The sequence below is a fragment of the Cavia porcellus genome, unplaced genomic scaffold, assembly GCF_034190915.1.
Source record: "Cavia porcellus strain 051 isolate PalLab524CR breed Dunkin Hartley unplaced genomic scaffold, mCavPor4.1 scaffold_11, whole genome shotgun sequence".
Lineage (NCBI taxonomy): Eukaryota > Metazoa > Chordata > Mammalia > Rodentia > Caviidae > Cavia > Cavia porcellus.
Genome location: NW_026947494.1, coordinates 29895584 through 29915723, shown reverse-complemented (window position 1 = coordinate 29915723; position 20140 = coordinate 29895584). Strand labels below are relative to the sequence as shown.

The following is a 20140-nucleotide window of genomic DNA, read 5'->3' as shown; positions in this document are numbered from 1 at the left end:
TGCTCAATAAATGAAATCTGTTATTATTGTTAAAGCTTCCACAGCTCTGGCCTGGAAACTCTCACCTGACTTCTGGAGATTCTTTCTATAGCCACTGAGATTCAGCTGGGTGACTGTTTCTGACACATGTGTTACAGCCACTTGCACATGCTTTTCAGTGAAATCAAAGCACCAGGACAGATTCAGCTCATCCAGCCTGCATGAAAGAGAGATAACAGAGAAACATGAACCCATCAATCAGAATGAGTTTGTCTTAAGTTGCAAACAAAATACAAAACCTAAGGTTCCTTGCTATTTTATACATAGAACGTTGCTATTCTGTAGCTTTGTACCCTTTATGTACTGACATTTCATAATATATAGGTATTAAGGCACTCACCCACATATATTATGATTTATACTTATAATTTACTATATGGGGTCAAAGACTACAAGTTAGATCTATAGATATAGTGGGGGGGAAGATCTCACATTAGAGTTAGATTTCCTTCAACTACACTATGATAAACACATTTCTACATTTTTCTTACTTTAGTATTACTAAATAAAAAAAAAAAATCAGTCTTCATATATCCCTCTATTACAAATGAAATTGATTTGCCTCCAGAATTCAGACAGAAACTTTCTAGAAAAAAAACGATACTACATTATCCAAGACAAGAAAGTAGAGAGTTACAAATATCTCAATAATTGATCCAATTCTATTCAGATGGGAACGATCATTGCATTTGATTTAAAAGCTTTACAATCAAGTCTGGAATCTTTCTTACCTGGAACAGCTGCTTAGCAAAGTCTTTAGAGCAGAGTCTGAAAATCCAGAACACCCACAAAGGTTTAGTCGCACTAAATTTGAGTTCTGTGCAAGATTACTAGAAAAAAAAAAAAAAAGCCACAGGAATACAGATAAGCTCTCTCATTCAGTTAACAGGTTTTAGAGGAAAGCAGGCTATAATTGTAATTAAGAGGCCTTCTAAGTTAGCAGTGAGTTTAAAATTTGTATTATATTATTTTTGTGACACTAAGCAGGGCTTTTCAGTTGACTCATCTGTAAAATGACAATAGAAGTTATCTTCTTGGTAGGGATACTAATATTAAAGCATATAATGTAATAAAGGACATAGCACAGTCTAGCACAAGAAACACTAATCAATGTACTTTTTAAATTAAAAAGATCATGAAATAGTCATATATCTTATTTATCCATAATTGGAATTAGCTTATAAACAAATTTCTATTTGTGAAGTTATGAGGCTCATTTAATTATACATTTCTTAAATTTGCTGTCTCCTCTATTATACTCCTAAATATCCTATGTAGGGAAACATAGTGATTAAGAGCCATTACTCTGGAGTTCTGGAAACATATTGTAATGCCATGAAAATCTTGGTTTGGCTACCTGTGTGATTTTGAACAAATTATTCAGCCACCCTCTGTATCACTTTTCACATCTATAAAAAGGGGTTGCTATTGGAATTAAAGGAGAATACATTTAAGTAATAATGTATGACACATAATTAATGTTCAATAAAGGTGCTATTCTTCTCTCGGGTGTCATCTTTACTCACCTGAGTGCGCTCATTTGTGTCCTAGCTAGTCCAGTTTCCTAACTGGTATCCTAACTAGTCCAGTTTCTTCCATGTCCCCTTGACCTCCACCCCCACAGTGCCTTGCAAGTTAATTTTCTAAATTTCAGCCTTGCCATGTCTCATCTATTCTAAGGGCCCCCTCTTCATCTTGCTTGCAGCCCACCGAAGTCTGGATGCCGTATAGCACAGCACAGTAGGCCATCTGACCCTCTTCTTGTCACCCCCTTCCCTGAGTCTCCCACATCAGCAACTTTAGCTACTTAAAAAATTTGGAACCAAACAAACAGCTTTACCTATGTGCTTCCTGTGACCTATCCCTCAGAGATCTCCTGTCTATGACTGTTTTTAATACCCAACTTGTGACTCACTTCCTCTAAGGCTTCCCTTCGTAATTTAATTAGACCTCCCCATGTGTTGCCACGTAATTGCCAATGCGTTTTACAAACATATTGGCAGTGTAATTCTCTGCCTCACCCATGAATGAGGTACAGACTGTGCACTGATCATCTTTTCATCTCTAGTACCTAGCACAGGGCCTGGCATACAGCTAGCAATCAAACTTTTGTTGCCTCAAGATGAATCCTAGAGTGTTTTTCAGAAGCTAGAATCCTGTGTGAAATATTTTCTTTGTCTACCTGGTCATGGACAGAATGCTACCCCAGTCACATAGAACAAAATTAACACATACAACAGCCACCTTTGTAACACAATCTGGCTGCTACTCACTTGACAATGGGATCTGAAAGCTGTAGGCCTTCCAGGCTTAGATTCTGCAACTTGGTGCACCGAGACAGAATGCCAAGGAGGGTATTCACATTTATAACGGAGTTCGACAGGTCCATGTGCTGTACGCGGAAAGGGCTACACACAGACGAGAAGAAAGAGGCTCTATGAGCTGTCTCACCTGAGCACAACCATCTCAAGTCTTACCACTACTCCGTCTCAGTGAGAGGTGAGTTACAAATAAGAACCTAAATACACATTCCAAAGACTGGACATAGTTCTGGTCATAAAACAAACTGCTACTAGCTAATTTCCATTCCTGTTCTCAATGGTTTTTAAAATTTGAGAGGATTTTTTGCCAAGTACAGATGTTGCCATCAATACAGTCCCAGGTACAGAGTTAAGGAGAGTGAGCTGGATGTACCTATAAGGCGATGTCGCCTATCGTGACTCCTGGTTTCTGTTGAGGGTGAGCAGCGGTGGTACGTACTAAAATGAGGAGACAGCGGACGAATGAGTTTCAAAGGGAAACCAAGTTTTAATTTTAGATATGATAACACTGATATACTTGGACAAGATTCAGGTGTTATGTTTAGGCAATTAGAAATGTGAGTTTGAAAGAGAAGGCTGAGTGACAAAGATTAGAGAGCCCTGAGTATAAGGGTGGGTGTACAGGACACAGCTTATCCAACAGTGTGAGCACTGAAAAGAAAGGCAAAGAGTAATAAATAGTAGTATGAACCAAAGAAATCACATGTATAAAGGAGACTAAGAGGCACCAGCCATGGCAGTAGACAACAACAGGGGAAGAAAAGGTTCTGATGATGGAAACAGCAGAAAAGTCTTACAGGAGAGAGAGCTATTTTACTCTTAGCTGTCTTCAGCTTGTTTTTCTTTTCAGTATTAGTTATGCCACTCAATCATGATTTAGCGCTAAATCTTAATGCTGTATAATTATCAGCAGTGGAGAAACAGTTTCTCAAAACAGTCCATCAAACAAACAAAAAGAGGGCTTTTTGTTTTAGGTTGCAGTTCTGTCCATGATAGGACAGAAAGCCCCAAACTACATAGCTCCCACTTATTTATTTACTAGAAATGAGCAGCCAGGAAAGGATGAGGCAGTCCTCACCTGCTGCTGAGTGTTCTGCCCGCTTTGCTTTGTCAGATTCACAATTCCCATTTGCTGAGGACCCAAGGAGCTAAATGAACACTGTGGGGAGGGGACTAGAACTTGACCTGAGGGTCTCGTGCATGCCAGACAAGTGCTATAACACTGAGCCACACCCTCAGCCTCCTAGGAGAACAGTTTTGGTCTGGGGAAGAGCCCACAGTAATCCTGAAATATAATGAGAACAGTGGCACTGAAAACTGTGCCATGTTCAACCCAAGGGCCACATTGTGCAATATGCAATTAACACCTCATACCGTACAGATGACTTGTCTCAGACTATCAGGTTGCATCATGAATAAAAGGAGTTTTGATCTGTTTCTGTCTCAAGATTTAAATAAACATTTTTTCCCAAAGATTTTTCTTTTGTACCTGAAATGTTCAACCAATGGCTGGTCCATAAATGATCGTGGGCAGCGGAAGGCAATCACTCCTCGCGACAGCAAACGACCAGTCACATCTGGGTGCAGATTTCTACCTGTGAGGTCTAGGGTCTGCCAAAGAGACTCGTCAAACCTAAAAGACAAGAGAGGCTAGACCTGGTAAGTCTGTTACAGTGAATGCCACAGGTCTTCAAGATCATAGCTTTTTAGGAGGATATAGCTGCTTAATCTCCTTGAGGCAAATTCATTTTCAGGTAGACTATGTACCAACTATGCTTTTTGTATTGCTTGATCATAACATGGATCAGCATCCATCTTTCTGTATATTTCCCATTTAGATTGTTTAGTACTAAAATTAGGACTACTAATGATCCAGAATTGGAGAATAAAATTCTAGAATTTGATTTTTAGCAATGACAAATTTAAAACTGATCATTCAAATTGCTTAACTGATTATTACTAGGTGAGTGGGTTCAAAACTTGCTCAAATAATCCTACTTACCATTTTTATTATGCATGGACAGGCCTCAATTACCAAAAATAACATGCAAATATAATTGAAGGAAGAAAATTTAGTGCTATTATAGACCTGTTATCTTCTAGGAAAACTCAGTCACAGTGCAGCTTTGTTTTGTAGTACTTTAAATCACATCTTTATGCATATATTTGTGTATATGTGTATGTATGTATGTGTAGGTGAAAGGAACAAAGAAAAATAATTAGATTATGGATAGTGTTTCCAAAGTAAAAGGAAGTTCTAAAATGCAGAGCAGCACAGTAAGGGACTTTTAATGTCCACAATTGAATTCAACTGAACAAAAAAAAAAAATGTGCAGTATAAGCACATGAGGGAAATTCTAAACATTTAGATCTACCAGAATTTTCTTTTTTATAGTGCTTAAAATAAGTGACCGTAGTTTTTAAATAACCATGTTAATGAGTAATTATCAGTGTGTGATTTGGCCCTTATTCCTAAAAAGGCAGACTGTACATAGACATGTTTAAGAGACTGCACTTTTTTATAGTTTCTTGCCCACACTAAGATCCACTCCTGAGAAAATTATACCAGCTCATGCTCCAGTTATCACAAATCTCATGGTTTCCTTAATCATTGTAAGGAAGCAAATAGTATCTTCCCAGCATTCTGCAACAATCTGGGGAATGTTCTGAAATACATATCTTTAGCATACACAGGAAGATGTATTCAGGAGCTATCTGAGTTCTCAGCTACACATAACTAGTTATGGTTCAGCTATGGAGCTGGCCAGACCTTAGATTCTTGCTATACTGCTTGCCTCTGCAGTATCTTCATCTGTAAAAATGAGATAATACAAACACTATCACTTAAGATGGTAAGGAACTTTGAACTGATAACATAGTCCCTGGCACATAGTTTTAACTGACATTTATGGCAACTAAAATAAGAAGTAATAGACTTGGTGGGGGAGATGTAGGTCAAAACAGCAGATATATAGGATTAACAAGCTTTCTGATCTAATGTATTATATGAAGACTATTAATTATTGATATTGCACTTATTAGTGATTTTTGCCAAAAGAACATATTTTACATGTTTTTCTAACCAAAAAGGGCAGCTATGTGAAGCGATGGATATATTAATACACTTTGATAAATATGTCACTGTATGTACATTCAAATACTATGCATTCCTTATATACAAATAACACACACAAAAACTTTTTTAAAGTAAGCAGACTCTTCGTGGAATAGACAAATATATAGCTGGTGGAAAAGGAAAATTAAAAACTGGGGTTTCTTGGGTGGCAATAAGGACAACTTGGCTGACACTTGCATTCTAGGTGTGCAAACCTTTGTCTTCTAAGCAAACAAGCCCAATCCTGCAGATCCCTACAGTACCTCATTTCCAGCACAGCCTGAACAGTAAGGAGCTCTTTCAGTCTCCACGAGACATCTAGACTCGTGGAGTGAGAAGTCAGAAAGATCGTCAAACAAAGCAAACACTGACCAGAGGATAGAGTACAGCTAAAAAGGGGGTGGAGTTGGCAAAAAATTGCAACTTAAAAACAGTTTTGGGGGTGTGGGTATGGCCATGGGTATACCTAATACACAACAAACCCTGGGTTCCAACCTCAATACCGTAAAACAAAATAAAAACAAACAAAAAAACCTTTTTTTCTTGCATTAGCCTGTTACTACCTTCCTAGCTCACTATCCATACCCAAAAAGTGCTTCCAAAAACTAAAAAAAAAAAATCTACAAGGTTTCCTTGTGCTCACCATGCCTATGAGTCAGGCACTACACCAGCATCTTTACACTATATCCTTGTAACCGCCCTGCATGGAAGGCACCATTATGTCCATTTCACAAACAAGACTGAGGCTCACAAGTGTCAATGAAACTTGTTCAGGTCATCAGAGCCTACATGGCAGAGGCTGAGTTCATACAAGGATCTGAGATCAGAGCCCTGTCTTTTCTCCCTCTGGGCTCCAGTGGGACACAGCTGTCTTCACAGCTGTCCAGAACTCAGTTTGCTCTGAGCACAGTGCTTGGCCCAAACAGGTGCTGAATTCAATGTGGGTTAAAGGAGTTGTCAGAAATTGGGTGAGTTTGTACTTTCCAGAAGCTCCTCTCCTCAGCTGTGAAATGAGGATATTAATTAAGAAAGATAGTTTCTTTGGGGCTGTTATCATTGATACATTGTGTCAACTTGAGAAGTTTAGAAATTTAACTGACAGACTCAGCAGGGAGCCAGGATCCTTACTTTGTAAATATCTTCATCCTGTGCAAAGAGAAGGATACATAAGTTTTTTGAGTGCTATGCCTGCCCTGGGGGTTGGGGGTGATCTATGTATGACATAAAGGAGGAGAAGAGGCTTGTTTCCTCTTTTTGCTCTGGCTGCTGCCTTGAAGGGTTGCCCCAGTGCCATGCCACCTTGCCTTGGAGCCAGCTGATTATGGACTGAAACCTCCACAAATATATATGCTATATATGTATTTCTTTAAGCTTTCCACACTATAATGATTATACAACCTTCCTCTCTCACATGTCCAAAGGGTTGAAAAGTACTTACGCAAGGCAGTACCACCTCTTACAGACACCAGACACTCTCAGCAGCTCAGGGAGGCACAGACAAGAAAAAATCCCCAGGAGAAGCTCATCTGGGAGGGAGTCCCATGAAACACCTGGGTAGAGAAAAATTTCCCATGAATGATCGTCCCTGTCAGGTCTACTGAGTCTCTCCAAGCATGTAAAGAATACATACCATTTAACATAAAAAGGAGATTATTAAATTCCTCATTGTGAATTGAGTGAAGTCATATTAACTTCATTGTCCAAACCACTGTTTACATACTCTGAAGTGAGTCCCTAATTTTCTTAGCAGCAAAAAGAAAAAACCAGGAATCCTTTTGTTATCATTCTTCCCTTCAAAACCAGCCAGCCTAGGGAGGACATTAACAGGGACACAGAGCAAGCTCCCAGCCCATTAGGAAACTGTGACACTTTGGGTCACTAAGGAAGGCCTTATTTCTGTCTGGTGTGGACTCGAAGTCTTCCTCCCTCTCCTTTCAGGGTTACAGAAAGCGCACTGTCATCTATGCACCTCAAGAAGCAGTATCAGAAGGTGCAGTCAGTTCTTAATTCTACAAATATGTACTGAGCCCCTACGGCAGTGCCCAGGACTGTTGTTTCAGGTATTTGGGAAAGAACAGCAAACAAAATTAAGACAGATGTGTATTTCACCATTATGGGGCATACATGCCAGTGAGAGAGGACACAAGTCACACATAAGAAACAGGGACATTATGTGACAAGGTAAACAGGACAAGTGTTATGCAGAAAAATTCAGCAAAGGAAGGAAGGGAATGGAGAGGGCAGGGATAGGTAAGCATGTATGATTGGTGGTCAGGGAGGTCTCACCAAGACAGTGATCACTAAGCAGAGGCTTGAAGCCAGTACGAGAGCAAGCTATGAATATGCAGAGGGTGTTCTAGGTGCCAGGCACAGCATGTCTGCTGGGAGGAAGCTGGCAGAGGAAGGCAAGAGTAGCAGGGCCTTGCAGGCTTCCTGTGTCTCTGATTTGGGCTCTCACTTCAACAACTAGAGGATTCTGAGCAAAGTGATAGGATTTCACTCAAGTTTTAAAATGCTCACTCTGGCTATTGTATTCAGAACAGACCGGAAGGGTAGAAAGGTGGGTGGAGGAAAACTGTTTTTCTTAAGTCTTAGAATAGCAAGTCTTAAGTAGCTATTCAACAAGTATTAATCTCTTACCTATGAATCTACAAAAAGACCACAAAATCAGGATATTATAAAACGGCCAAGTAAATGGGTAGCACCAAAGAAATACTGAAGAGTGGTTGATGAGTTCAGAACCCGCTTTTTTGGTCTCTCTGCCCCCAATTGATGTTCTAATTCTAGTGATATCCCCTACCCTGCAAATGCACTTTAAAAACACCAGTATCTACAGACCATCTATATCATACCAAGTACTGTGCAGGGGACTGAGGACATAATACACAGCTTAGGAGAGTGACAAACATCATAGCTGCGGCCCCTAGCAGCATCTTCTGAGACTGAGATAACCACACTCTTCCCTCAATTAGAGCCTTCCAAAGGAACCCTAGATGCTTAGCAGAAGTCTGTACTACTCCGCATGGAGTTCAAAGCTTTCATGCCAGGACCCAACTCATTTTTTCTGGGCTCCTTAGCTAGAAATGTACTCCAGCCATTTGAGGTTTTCTGTAATTCTTAGAATGAGTCATTTTGCATCACATCTCAATGCCTCCTCCATGCTCCATCCTCCCTATGGCTGCTCTTTAGTTTAACTCAAATTATTATTAAAGCCCCAACTCCTACAAAATGTTTTCATGACCTCATCAAAGACAAGTCTCTTTTGTACTATGATCTCATTATTTCCTTGATCATCTCTCTAGGCTCCCACTAGTTCACAAGTGCTTAGGAACCAGAAGCCACAATTTTTTTTTTTTTTTTTTTTTTTTTACCATTCTTTGTACTTTGAGGAACGAGCACAAAGTCTAACCCAGTTATCCATTTATGTATTTACTGAACATGTGATGCTCTCTACTGAAGAATGAGAAGATAAGCAGTTGCTAAATCAATGCTCGTCTCCTTCTCTTTAGGGAACAAAATTAAAGGACTAAGGCCCTGAAAAGTATGAGTAGAAAGATAAAGGCAGATTATCCACATGGTCGTTGGGCCCCAACCTGTGAAGGTAGCTGGAGGTTGTGCTCAGGTTTCTCAGTGTGACAATCTTTCAGTTGTTGCCAAAGTTCTTCCACAATCAACGTGGATGGAGGACAAAGGTTCTCAAACCAGTTCCTGCCTACTCACCAAGTCAGAAAAAGTCGAAAGACAGGTTTGTCTCAAATTTTCCTCATTAACTGTTAATTCTCTGACTTCTGCTGTCTCTTGCATATATAGGTGAGATTCTAGTATTTGAGCTGGCAAAAAATATCATCCTTGAAGGATTATTTCCAGAGGATGAAAAATACTTCCAAAAGTTGAGGAGTATAAAACAAAAGAGGCCTTTATTCTGGGAACATGGGGAGAGAGGACTGGTGCGCTGACCGCTGGAATCTGGCGATCTCTCTCACGCGGACACTTTGCATGGGGGAATATAAGTAGCCTAAGCTTAGGGCAGTGCCCTAAGGCCATTAGAGATGCACAGGTATTTCATTGGCACACGTTTGGCGCCAGGGGCAGGTTCCGAAGGGTGGGGGATATAGGGTTACAGGTAAATCTCTAGGGGCTGGGGAGGCAGGAGCTCCCCAATTCTGGCTGAGGCTTTTTCTGGCTACAGTGTCTGGTCTGGGCCAGCAACCCTTTCAATCCTCACATAGTCTGACTTTAATATGTTAAAAATGCACAATGACCTACAAAGCTGTCCTGATACCAGGTGTGCAGCCTCCCTAGCAAGTCTGAAAGCTACTCAACTGAGGGACAAGCTCAACTTTGAGAGGAATCCCAGCTATGCTGCCCCCAAGTCAGCAAACTTCAGCAAGTTACTCAATCTCTCTGGGCCTGTTTTCCATCTGCAGCAGAGAGCATAAACAGATTTATCTCACATAGTTGTACGATGTGAACATTAAATGATGTATAAAGGAAGATTAAGTAATACAGCTGTTATACTCTGGATCTAAACTGTCCCCCAAGGCTGCTGCTGGGCTGTGGGAGGTGATCAGATCATGAAGGTGTTGAACCTATAAATGGATTAATTCACTGAGTTCACAAGCTCTGTGGGCCACTTGGAGTGGCCTGGAGAAAGGGAGAGCTAAGAGGGGGAGGACCTCTGGGGTTATATCTTTTCCCTGGCCTCTTTCTCTGGATTTTCTAGCTCTCCTGGCTGCCATGAGGTGAGCAGCTTTCGTCTTCTAGGATGTTTCTAAAACAATGGAGTCAGCTGACCACAGATGGAAACCATGAGCCAAAATAAATCTTTCCTCCCCTTAAGTTGTTTTTCTCAGGTATTTTGTCAGAAGGGCGAGAAACTAACAGCAGTGGGGAGTCAACTTTCTCATTTCTGTTCCTCTCCTGTCTTAACTAAATCTGCATATTTGCCTTTTCATTTCGATGCTGTTTCAAATTTTTATCAGTGAGCTAAAATCGAAGGAATAAGGAAGGTTTAGAATCTGTCTAAAATTGACATCTTCAAAAGCAGAAACTGAGGGTTTGACTTCAAGTAGTTCATTTGAGAAGTAAGCCAGGAAGTACAGGAAGAAGCGGAGAAGACAGACGTGTAAGGGAAGGAAGACAACTCAGAGTATGTGAATAAGCAATTACCACTAAGGGCAATGGCTTCAAATGGTCTAGGGAGTCCCAGAAACTATCTGGAACCTGCCCCAGGGCTGTCCCACCCAAACACATGGGTGCTAGCTATGAGTCTACCATTTGCTGGCAGTGATGAGTTGTGGAGTCAACATTAACTCTCCAACATTCGCTGCCAGGAGAAAACACTCAAGGGAGTCATCTCTATGTGCAGAAAACCACTGGCAGAAAGGGATGTGAACTCCAAGGGCTATGGATGGGGCACCGATAGTGACCACTAACAATGACTGGGAAAGGAAACTGGGAAAGCTCGCTGTGAAATGCAAAGCGAGTGAGATAAACGAAATACATCAATAAATTAGGTCAGTTCCTCTTTTCCTGGGAAGATATAGGGAATCAAGAACAGCAGTGGAAAATAGACAAAGTACTAGGAGAAAAATCTGACATAATAATGAACACAGAGGCCAGCAAACCTAGTAACAGAGTTGTGCAAGAGAATAGTTCAGAGTTGGGAGGAGCTGCAAATTCCCTTTTCACTTGTCCAAATCCTACTCAATCCTCAGATTTCAGCTGAAATTTTACTTGCTCAGAGAAGCTTTCTAGGTCACCATTAAAGTTCTATGCCCAAGCTTGCAAATTTAACATCTGACACAATGCTTGACACATATTTGGCCCTTGATAAATATTTCCCAAGTACATTACACCTTTCGCACTTTTACACACATAGTACATGTTGTGATTCCTAGTGTCTGTCTAACCTTCCAACAATGAATTACTAATGCTCAGTGCAGAGGGCAGAGCCTAGAACTGAATATTAGAAAATGACCAAGTGGTAATTTACAAAGGAATGACTGGCATCCCAGAGAAGGATATTAGCTTTATTTTAAAGATTAGGAGGATTATTGACCTCTTCGGATCTATTTCATCATCTGTAAAATGACAAGGTTAGCCTATGAATCTACTTTCCACTACAACATTTGTGTGGCTTGACAGTCCATTAATGGTAGGAGTTAGATTAAACTACAGATTCTGCCCAGTGGCAGCCCTGGGAGATGAACTAATAAATAAATACACAGCTGATGAATTAAAAACCTGCCATCCATTAGGAATCCTAAAAAGTCTTAGATGTTAACCTTTGCAGCTATTTGTGTATCAAGTACAGCATTATTCCCATTTTAAAAATGAAGAATTAACTTAATGGCTTTAAATAACTTCATCAAAAACTAGGTGACTGCAGCAAAAGGCAACTCTGAGTTTCCAAACTCCCCTTCCCCAAGAAGGTGCAGTCACCAAAAGTAAAAGTGTGATGACTTGGGGAGGGAGCACTGGAGGTGGGGGAGCAGGACCTATAAAGGACTGGCACAGTACCCTTGGTGTAAGAGAGGTGAGTGTACAATGATGTATCCTCTATAGTACACCAGCAGTCTTTGGGGGAGAGAGGGTTATATGGGGGTGGGGTTTGGGGGATCAAGAGAAGCCACAACTAGGATAAAAGGTACAAGGTCACACAAACAGTACATGGCAGAGTGGGACTCAAACCCCAGTCTGAATTCAAAACAGGCCCTCTTTCTGCTCTATCATGTGCTAAGTAAGTCTATGGCTCTCCTGATTATTCTACAACTTGACAAAAAGTGAGAAGACAGACTTGCTTGGGGAAGGAATCTAGCAAGGATAGTGAGTCATACATGCAAGAAGGCATGAAATATTAACCCGCAGAGGCTCCAGTGGGTTCACTACAAAGCGGAAGGAACAGGGATGCGCACAGCCTTAGATAAAAGTCAAGCACCTGGGGCTCTATGTACTCTGCTGACAGAGGACAACTCTCCATCCTAGGGTCCCTGGATGGGGGTGCAACAGCCTGGAATTGGCTGCTCTCTCAGCACATGGGGATGGAAGTTGGTCTTTAACAGCTGTTCTAGTGGCTGGCATCTAGGCTGTGACACACTTAATCCAATTTTACTTGCCATATTTAAATCTCAAAACACCAGCCATCTGTTTCCTGGATTCTTGATTACACTGCTGCCTGGTCTGCTTGCTGAGAGGAAAGGAGCATGCAGAGGCCTTTGCTTGCTCCTGTTAAATCTATAAAGGCTGCACACCAGCCCTAGACAAAAGGAAATAAATGATTAGGCCTGAAGCTTCTCATCTTCAGTATCGTGGATGCTGATAAGGGATATTTCAGAGCCTGAAAAGATCAAAAATTGGCCCAAGCAGAGCATGCTGGGGATCACCCACACCCACTACTGCTTCTGATCACTTACAGAGTGCAAACTCAACTTTCCACTGCTGTGGCCGATCAATTCCTGTGCCTCTCAAATTCCTCTGGAAAAAGCATAGTTTTCTATGCATTGGGTCATTGTAATACAGATAACTCAGCATTTTTCAGCTATTTATTTCTCAGAACTCATATTTAGATTAAAAATTCGAAGTAATTCTAGTATCCCAAATTTTGACTTTTAAAATTATTCTTTTTCTGGCATTCAATAATGTGGCACTGAGGCTCTGACACCGTTCCTTCTTCCAGGGGTTCACTTCACAAGTGGTTTTCCTGGCTTGTTTTAAATAGCAACACTTCCTTTCTGGGGAACTACATCCACATTTTACCTTCCTAATGAGTTCTTCCTCTTCCCAGAAACAATAAAGAGAAAACATGAGACTGTACTAGCTTTTAATATATTTTGGCTAAAACAAAACATAGCAAAATGCAATAGGGGTCCCAGTGTAACCTTGGTTCTACAACTCTTAGTTCTATGAAAGATGGGCTCAACCCTGGGGATGAAAGGAATAAACAAAAACGATAGAAACTGGAACTTGGGAAATAAGGTTGAGGATATAAACTATGAAAGCAAGGTCTTTTACTCATGTTCAATGCTATATTCCCAATCCCAAGAATGATGCTTAATGAGTATTTGCTAAAATGAATGAATGAATGAATGAATACACAAATGAATGAATAACAGGAAACTGAAAAACACAAAGATGAATGGGATAGTCCCTGAAAGTCTCCCTTAGAACTGAAGTTTGGGAACTGTTGGCTGAGACTAACTGATTTATCATAAAATTCATTTAGTAAGTTTGACTAGAAATATCTTGGTAAGGAGAAATATACTTTTGTGAAACTCTTACCTCAGATACACATCAAGAATTATAATATAAAATCTATTTCTTTACTGGTAAACAAATAAAAAGTTGCATGAAAATGTTTCACCTGGGGTATTAAAACAGGTTTCCAGTCCTAAAAAAAGTTCTTGGATGAGAATCTCAGGAATCTTGAACTTTGAACAAGTTCCCTTGGAGATTCTGGTATACTCTGAACTTTAGTCTCCACTCTGAGAACCTTTGTTCGGACTGGAATTTCAAACAGTCTAACAGCCATGGAAGAGCTGATCAACAAATTAAGTCAACCACAGTTTCCAGAACATCACCTGTTTAAAGGGCAGAGAATAGGCACTGAATGATCATAAATAAAATGTGACTGTCTGCTTTCCACGTATTACTGGCCTCATTGCTAGGCTGCTTCCTTCCAAGTCTTCCATTGCTCACCCCAGGGCAAATCATACCTATGCTGGTACAGCAGGCCCCACAGCGCTAATCTTTCAAAGTAAACAGATAAAAAAGATTTTGCTGCCAGATGTGAGGCTAGATTGGAGCTTGCAGGGAAAGACTGCTTAGCAAAAAACTAACAAAAACTCACACCCAGGCCAGTCATCAGATCTGTATGTATAGTAGGCATGGCCCATCCTACCACAATTCTGGCAGAGCTGTCAGCCACCTGTCCTGACAACTGGAGGCAAAACTTCCTGGAATGAGGACACAGCTATCCTCAAGGCCTAGGTTTATGGAGGCTTACTAGGAATTCTCTACACCAGCTGCCTCTCATTCTGCATCACTGGACACCTTCCTGCCTCCCTCCGCAGCAATTAATCAATATACATGTATGTAAATCATGGACACATAAACGTACACTACTGTTTTCTGTCTCCTGTAGCTTCCTCTCCTATACCTCTTTCTTAGTTACTAAAAAACAAAGGTCACTTCTTTTCTTAAGTCAACTTTAAAATCTAGACTTATTATTGGCCCTATTTCAGCTCTTCTTTTTCCCTGGAACTTTCACTGTTGTTCAAGGTAAGGAAGATGGTCCATATCTATCTGAATGGGAACTCAATCACTTTTGTACCACCGAATTCCTCTCTGACACCCTGGAACAGTGATGGCAAACCTTTTAGATTTCGGTGACACACACAGCCTGCTGAGTCACGCCTGCCATAGGTCTGTCGCCACTCTCCTACAGCACTTACTGTCTGAGCTACCCCTCTGTTAGTGGTCTTAGTAGAAGCCACATATTTTCCAGAGTGAGCTGCTCTTAAATTTTTTCTCTCTAACTTGATCTGCAAATTTCTAGGACAGAAAAACCATTCCCTATATTTCTATCTGGTTACCATACTGCCTTGCTTTAAAGAAAAGTCTTTTTTACTTAATTTGTGTATGTGTGAATGTGGAAAGATATACAGCAATCACACTTCATGTCGAAAACTCCTGACACAAGACAACTTAATTGAAATCTGTTCATCTTAGCAGAAGTAAGTGTCTTTCACCATATTTGGTTGGTCAAACACCAAACTTCCAGTGCCATATGCCAGTTGCTTAAAACAGGAGTGACATTAAATTTTAAAGAAAAAGACGTCTATCGGGGCATGGTGGCGTATGTCTGGAATCCCAGCCCTCAGGAGGCTGAAGTAACAGGATTATCATGAGTTCAAGGCTAGCCTGGATTACACAGTGAGTTCAAGCCTGGCTTGCATTAACATAGTGATAACCCATCTCAACAAAAACAAAAAAAGAAAACAAGTTCTACACTATCAGGGGCAGAGTAAGAGAATTATGGAGAAAAATAAAGTAGTCTTCCAAATGGATGTCAGATATTTGGACTTTTGTTTCTGTTCATAGTATTGAACTTAGGCGTCTTGTGTGATATGCAGTGAGCTACAAACACAGGCCTCTTTTGACTAATATTAACTGGGTTTACTTGATGAGTGTTATATCTCAGCAACATGCTAAGAGGTTTATACAATCTCTAGCTCTCTCAGCCACTTATAAAGTGGGGAGTATTACTTCATTTCATAGGAAAAGAAACTAAGGTTGAGAGAGAAAGGGTGCTTAAATAACTTTCCAAGGTAGACAAAGAACAGATTAAGGATTCAAATTCAGATTTGCCTAACCTCCCAATTCTCTATTGTTTCTCTGATTAATTCTTAATGTAGATCCCCATGTTGTCTATTGAAGTATCTTTTCTAGGGAGAAGAAAGCAATTTTTTTTAAAGCAAATACCCAGCCCATAAACCCTTCCACAGAAGAGGATGGAGAGGAGGACTTAAGAGATATACTTATTTACTTTGGCTCTACAGGACTTCCTGGTTTTTACTTTTTTTTTTTTTTTTTTTTTTTGGTACCAGAGATCGAACTCAGGATCTCAGGCTTGGTAGGCAGGCACTTAGGCCAGTGAGCTAAATCCCCAGCCTCTCTTTTTTACTTTTTGGACTTCATGTTTTTATAATCTGTCTTCTCCATCATTACTTACTGTCAGTCTCTGATTGCTTCTATAGACAATTTCAACAGCCTGCTCATTCTGTTGTCTCCAATGTTAATATCCCTAATTGACCACTATTTATCATCCTCACATTCCTCCAACAAGTTTCAAACTTCTCTCTGCCACTCACTACTGTTTCACTGCAGCACCAGGGTCTCCTTTTAAAGCGCTCAATCAGATCACATCACAACTTTGCTTAACACACTTCTAGAGCACTTGGGAGGCTGAGGCAGGACGATAGTTGCAAGTTTGAGACCATCCTGGGCTATAAAGTAAGCTCAAGGCCAGCCTGAACTGCATAGTGAGAGCCTGTCTCAAAAAGACAAAACAACGACAGCAAAAAAAAAAAAAAAACAAAAAAAACAAAGACCACCTCTAGTGGACTTGCCCCTACTCTAACTCATCCACTCCACTTTTGCTGCATGGCTTCCTTGTGTTCCTTAGGTAAACAGGTCTTTTTAAAACAAACAAACAAACAAACAAACAAAAAAAACCAATGAAAGCAATAATATGAAATTTCAAAAGAAGATAATAGGGGAATAACAGTAACATAATTATTTTAACTTATATGTGTGTGTGTGTGTGTGTGTGTGTATATATATATATGTATTTATTTATTTTTTTATTTTTTCTTTTCCCTTCCTTTTTTTTCCTTTTCCCGATCCCAGTTTCTCTTTACTTTCATACAGTTTCTTCCCATTTCACAATATCTAATACATTCTGGATCTTTTTTACTCTTTCCACTTCTTAGTATAGGGAAACAATTTGATGTTTATATATGTGAGTTTGATTTATTTCACTTATGAGCATGGTCTCCAGTTGCACCCATTTACCTATAAAAGTCTCTCCCTAAGGATCTTTTAAAGGCTATTCCTTTTGCCTGGGGCTTGTTCTACAAGATAAGAGGACAGCACATCCCCCAGTCTTCTATATGCCTCCTCAAAACCCTGTTTAAATCTGGAATCTATCTTTTCATTCTAGGACTCCAACTATCTTCTGGGTTGCTCTATTTTTATTTTTAGCCACAGCACTTAGTATTATGTTCTTGTATACTACATAAAATTATATTTTCCTATTCCACAAAAGTAGGAATGTTCACATTTGGCTCACTGTCCAGCTTCCTCACCTGCACAATGCCTAACAAATAGTATGCACTCAGCAAATATTTGCTGAACTACTGTTTCAAATACTAGCAAGAAAAACTGATCAAGTCAATACAGGGTGCCATGGCTTGTACGATGCTATGGCTTTGAGTAAGTACTCCATGGTTGTGATCCATTCAGAAGACATTCATTCATCAGACTGAGAAATCCAGAGGTTGGGCGCTATTTGTAAAGGCTAATATGTGGTTACATCTGTTTACATTTTAGACAATCTTTTCTACCTGTGGAGGATGACCCTGGGATAAGTAAGTCTGAAATAATTATGAGGCTATTGTACTACATTAGGCAAGAGATGATGAAGATTTAAGAAATATTTACTAGGTAAGAAGGAAAGATGTGATGACCGATCAGATGTTGAAGTATTCATTAGACATTGAGGTACTCAGACTGAATTAAGTTTTTGTTAGGTTACTGAACAGATTATGCCACAATAAGACAGAACATACCAGAAGCAGCCCATTTGAGAGCGGGCCGGTGAGACAAATCTTGTCCATTTTGATTAAGATTTGTTTTTGCAGTCCACTGACAAATAATTAATGTGGTTAGAACAGAAAGCTCACCCAGGGGCTCAAAGCAGCAGAGTATAAACAAAAATGATCTTTCAAGCAGATCACTTTTTACTTCCCATTTATCAGTGGCCCGAAGCTGGACTTTGGGCAGCCAGATTCCCTTCTAAAGAAAAACATACGAATGTTTTCTCACAGGGTTAAAAGTTTCAAGTTGATTGCACACTAAAAGATATAAACTACATATAACTCCAGCAGACTTCAATGATGGCTGGACCCATTTCATTGGAAAATAACTTCTAGACAGGGCGATTTAAAAAGCAACCCATCCTAAAGATCCTCTAACAAAGATTTAACAACAAAGTAGTTCAGTCCACCCCTACATAACTGACAATGTTATCCTCATACTTTACCTGGAAAGTTCTCTCGATTGAGCTTAGGCCTGCGGATGATCACAAAATCTTTATCATTTCCTTTACTTTTCAGCCTTTTCCGTGGGGGGCTCTGTGGGTGGCCCACGTTTGGGAGCAGTTCCTGGGGAATGTTCTCACTGTCCACCTCCTCCTTCTCAAGGGCGGAGACCCCCATGCCTGACAACAGTTCAGAAGTCTTATTGGAATCCCATCCCCAGGTGAAGCTGGTGGTAACGTTGCTACTCTGGTCTGGAATCTCCTGGAGGTGCTTCCTGTGGAAAGGCCCAATATCATTCCTCTTTGAAAACCCAACCCTAAATAATTTTAAGGTAGGCATGAAAGAAGCAGCAAGTTATGCTTCGTAGACAACTTTAACTGCAATTAACAGAATTGTGTCTTTTATGTGCCCACTGCTAGCTAATTCCCAAGAATGAAAGAGGAAAGAGGAAACAGAAAACAGAGAAGAGAAAGAGACAGAGAGAGGGAAAGAAAAGAAAAGAAAAAAACAGAAAAGTCTTTTCTGATTTAAGATCATACAGAAGGCCTCCAGACTTTCTTTCCGTGGAGGAAACAAGGAAAGACTGAGTCACACAGTGATAGTAAACGGCAGTAGGAAAACCCAATTAGGGAAGCCAAACTAAATTGCATCTGACTCCCGCACTGAAACATCCATCAATCCGCACATTTCCCAAGGGGCTAAGCAATCATTCACTTAACAGCATTAATAACGATCTTAGTATGCAGCAATATCCGCGGCCTAAAAGAATTCAACAGGTCCAGCCACGGTCTGACTTCTTTGCAATCAACTTACCTGTGCATGGCGTCCACTGGGTCCGGAGTTTTAAATACGTGCATTAATTGCAGGACTGCCCGCCTCCTGGATTCCCGCTTTGGCGCGTAGCTGCTCCCAGCGTGCAGTTTTGGCCCCTAGCAGTCAGACCCGCGAACTGTAGCAACGTTCCATCCCTGCAGCGCGCGCAGAGCTCCTCGATCGGCTCTCCCTATGGTTGCCGTCCGTGCCTGCAGCTTGCTGGGAATTGTAGTTTCTTACCTTTAGCAGTTCCATAGGCTCGCTCCCACTTCCGGTACAAGCAGTTTTTGCCCGCCTTCCAAATACCCACAACCCCACGCGGCGCAGGGCTGGCCACCTCGCGGGGTAGGCGGGGAGACGGAAGTGGGCGGGGCTCCAATTGACTGGAAAATGTCAGCCGCTTGCCTGAGCGAGATTTTCTTTCCTGGGAGCCAGGAGGCCTTCTAGTGACCCCCACCGTCGTCTCCGCTGAGTGTGGGTCTCAAGTCCTGGACGGCTGTGGCGGACACGCAGTTTACTCGTCCCTTCCAGACGCTGTCTGGCGAGATCCGACGGTGAGCCCAAAGGGGTGGCGTCTGAGGCACGTTCGGGTCAGAGTCCCGGCCGAGTGCAGATTGAGATAGCGGGGGTCCGGGAGCGTGAGTGACCGCCGCCGCGAGGCCCACCTTCCTAGCCTCAGCCTTCCACAGGAGAGAAGCTACTAGCCCGGAGGATCACACCTAGTGATCCCTTTGCCGTAAAGCTGCTTCTGTTGGGGAGAGGCCGCCCTTAGGACGGCGTCGGTGGACAGGATCCTTCCCACATCTGTAAAATTGGCACGGCGACGAGGTACATCTCACAGGCTTGAAGTGAGGATCAAGTGAGATAATGAGTGTGAAAGCCTGTTGTAAGGTAAAGCGCAGTTCCAACGAAAAACGGTAGTTTATTTTTCGAGGAACCGGGGACCGCAGTGGGGAAGCAGTGTGTCCTCCTGCAGTCTTAACAAGCCTTGTACGTGCTAGCAAGGGAATAAATAAGATGTTGTAAAGGGC

The 20140-nt window shown here is 41.2% G+C and overlaps 2 protein-coding genes across 6 annotated transcripts in view; one reads left to right on the top strand and one right to left on the bottom strand.

The window, feature by feature from the left end:
- Skp2 (S-phase kinase associated protein 2) overlaps window positions 1–19366 on the bottom strand; it is a 49407-nt gene extending 30041 nt beyond the window's left edge. Inside the window, exons 1-7 of one of the 3 annotated variants that reach the window (XR_010050437.1) lie at window positions 19110–19366; window positions 18299–18570; window positions 6914–7025; window positions 3850–3993; window positions 2313–2447; window positions 771–869; window positions 66–196 (exon numbers count right to left, since the gene is read on the bottom strand). Coding sequence is in view for 2 of the 3 variants with exons in the window: in XM_013152845.3 (XP_013008299.1) it covers window positions 66–196; window positions 771–869; window positions 2313–2447; window positions 3850–3993; window positions 6914–7025; window positions 18299–18570; window positions 19110–19153 (937 nt within the window). In the remaining variant the exon portion in view is untranslated. The remainder of the gene's footprint in view (window positions 1–65; window positions 197–770; window positions 870–2312; window positions 2448–3849; window positions 3994–6913; window positions 7026–18298; window positions 18571–19109) is intronic. The other 2 variants (XM_013152845.3, XM_003470170.5) reach the window with 2 other exon arrangements.
- An 87-nt stretch (window positions 19367–19453) lies between these two features.
- Window positions 19454–20140, top strand: part of Lmbrd2 (LMBR1 domain containing 2) — a 47889-nt gene continuing 47202 nt past the window's right edge. Inside the window, exon 1 of one of the 3 annotated variants that reach the window (XM_063258069.1) lies at window positions 19454–19663. The gene's annotated coding sequence lies outside the window, so the exon portion shown is untranslated. Of the gene's footprint in view, window positions 20001–20140 lie in introns of all 3 variants that reach the window. The other 2 variants (XM_063258070.1, XM_003470219.5) reach the window with 2 other exon arrangements.